General features: G+C 68.7%; 1 protein-coding gene across 1 annotated transcript; it reads right to left on the minus strand.

The window, feature by feature from the left end:
* Positions 1-42: 42 nt before the first annotated feature.
* EMIHUDRAFT_255102 (hypothetical protein) lies at positions 43-630 on the minus strand (the record flags this gene model as incomplete). Its single annotated transcript, XM_005774785.1, has 1 exon — positions 43-630. A coding segment is annotated over one exon (588 nt), but the record flags the coding sequence as incomplete, so codon positions are not given.
* Positions 631-2,115: the final 1,485 nt, after the last annotated feature.

Raw genomic sequence — 2,115 nt, forward strand, 5'->3', positions numbered from 1 at the left:
GAGGCGGGCGAGCAGCCGCGCCATGAAGGCGCCGTGGCCAACCATGATGACGCGTCCTGTGTCGGGCAGCGCCGCGAGCCGCTCGGTGATCCACAGGCACATGCGCTCCGCTCGCGGTTGCGCGTCGGATTCTGGCGCGCCGGCAGCCGAGTACCAGCCACGGTCTGGCGATGGAAAGCACTCGGCCGCATCGAAATCCAGCGGGTGATCGCCGCAGATCTGTTGGAACGTGCGGCCGGGCAACGCTCGGCCGCCTTCGTGGCAGCCGCCAGCCTCAAAGTACTGCGCATGACACTCCACGCGCAGGTTGGCGACACCAGCACCCTTGAGCCCGCGGGCAATCGGCGCGGCGGTGAGCAGGGCCCGACGCATCGGCGAGCAGACCAGCAGCGTCGATGCGCAGTCGAGATTCTCTCCCGCGAGGTGCTCACCGACCCGCGCAGCCTGCTCGAGGCCACGCGCGGAGAGTGGCGGGTCGCTCGACCGCCGCCTTGCCTCCTCCTCGTCGACGCGCCGCTGCAGGCTCGGGTCGGAGGCCACCGCCGCGGCTCCACCACACTCGGAGATGATCTCGTTGTAGAGCGCGTTGTTGGCCGACTCGGCGTGCCGGACCAGCTGGAGCAGAGGCATGAGGGGAGAGTCTGCGATCGCTGGTGCCGTGCAACCTCACGACCGCAGCGCAGCCCACCCTGCACTCGAAAGGCCAGGCCAGGATTGGACACAACGAACGCGGAAGCGCCGGCATTCTACTCTACACGACCCAAGACGCACATTCACACTTGTTATGAGAACCAGACCGCTTTGAGTAACCGCGGGCAAGCCGCCGGTGGCATCTCTTTCCACCCAAGAAGCCCGTTTGGAGGGATGGGCGGCAGTGTGCGGGCGGTGAGTGCTAGTCCTCTCATCAAATTTAGAACGAAACGCCCCAGCCCCTCGCTCCCTTCTTCCCTCTACTAGCTGAGGGGCTCGCTAAACGCTCGCCGAGCTCCATGCAGTGCAACACCACCTCCTCACTAATCGTCAGGGGCGCGGAGAGCGCAGTGCACTACGGTGAGGCTGCGCAGCGGGGGCTCACCCCCTGCACCGCGCTCTCAGCGGCGCAGGGGGGAGGGCGGTCGGTGGCGGCGGCGGCGAGGCGCGAGGCGGTGGCGGCGGTGGTGCGGGCGGCGGGATGACAGGGGAGGCGGCGGGATTGACAGGGGAGGCGGCGGCCACGAGCGGAGCGGCGCGAGAAGGGGGGGGGGCGGCGGCGAGGCGCCGGTGAGCGAGGCGCCCGCGCCATCAGAGGGACGCGCCGCTGCGAGATGGAGGGCGGCGGTGACGGAGGCGAGGCGCGAGGCGGCGGCGGCGGCGGCGGCGGCGGCGGCGAGCGGCGGCGGCGGGTCTCGGTGAGCGGCGGCGGGAGGAGGAGCAGCGGCGGCGGGAGGAGGAGCAGCGGCGGCGCTCGCTCGCTGTTGACGGGAGCGCTTTTGAGCCTGGGAGCCCATGCCACTGCGACCGGCGTGCCCGGGAACGGAGATCGCGCGCGCGCCGCCACTCACGACGCGCGCGCGATCTTCGCGGAGTCGGGTCCCCAGAGGGAAGCGGTCTTCTCGGCCGACGTCCAGCGGCGCGCAAGGAAGCAGGCGCAGCGGAGGCGGCCTAGCACCGGCTCGGCGCCGGGCGGTTGCGCTGCCCGCGAGCCGCGTCCTGAGCCTCGGCAGCGCGCTGCGCGGCGCGGCGCTCGCGCCGCTGCGGTGCCGAGAGCGGCATGATGGTTAGACCAGCTGAAGCTCGAGACTCGTCGGGTACGGGTATCACGAGTTTTGGGGGTCACGGGGATAAATGGCGGACACGCGAGGCCCTTATATCTTTACGAGTAGATGTCTTGGCACCAGCTGAACAAAAACTCTCTCCCAGCTGAAGGCTTGCACGGCCCACATCGCCCAGTTCGTGCACGGTATTCGGATTTTGCTATTTGTTCGTGTGGGGGTATATTGCAGATTTGTCAATGGTACCGCGTCTGCGACGCGGGCGCCTTGCGAGCAGAGCTCTTAGGACACCCTTTATATCTTGCGCGGTCAATACCTCGTATGGCGCTGTGCGCTGGTCTGTGAGAGGTTGAGGTGCGAGCCC

This window comes from Emiliania huxleyi (assembly GCF_000372725.1).
Source record: "Emiliania huxleyi CCMP1516 unplaced genomic scaffold EMIHUscaffold_3070, whole genome shotgun sequence".
NCBI classification, from domain to species: domain Eukaryota; phylum Haptophyta; order Isochrysidales; family Noelaerhabdaceae; genus Emiliania; species Emiliania huxleyi.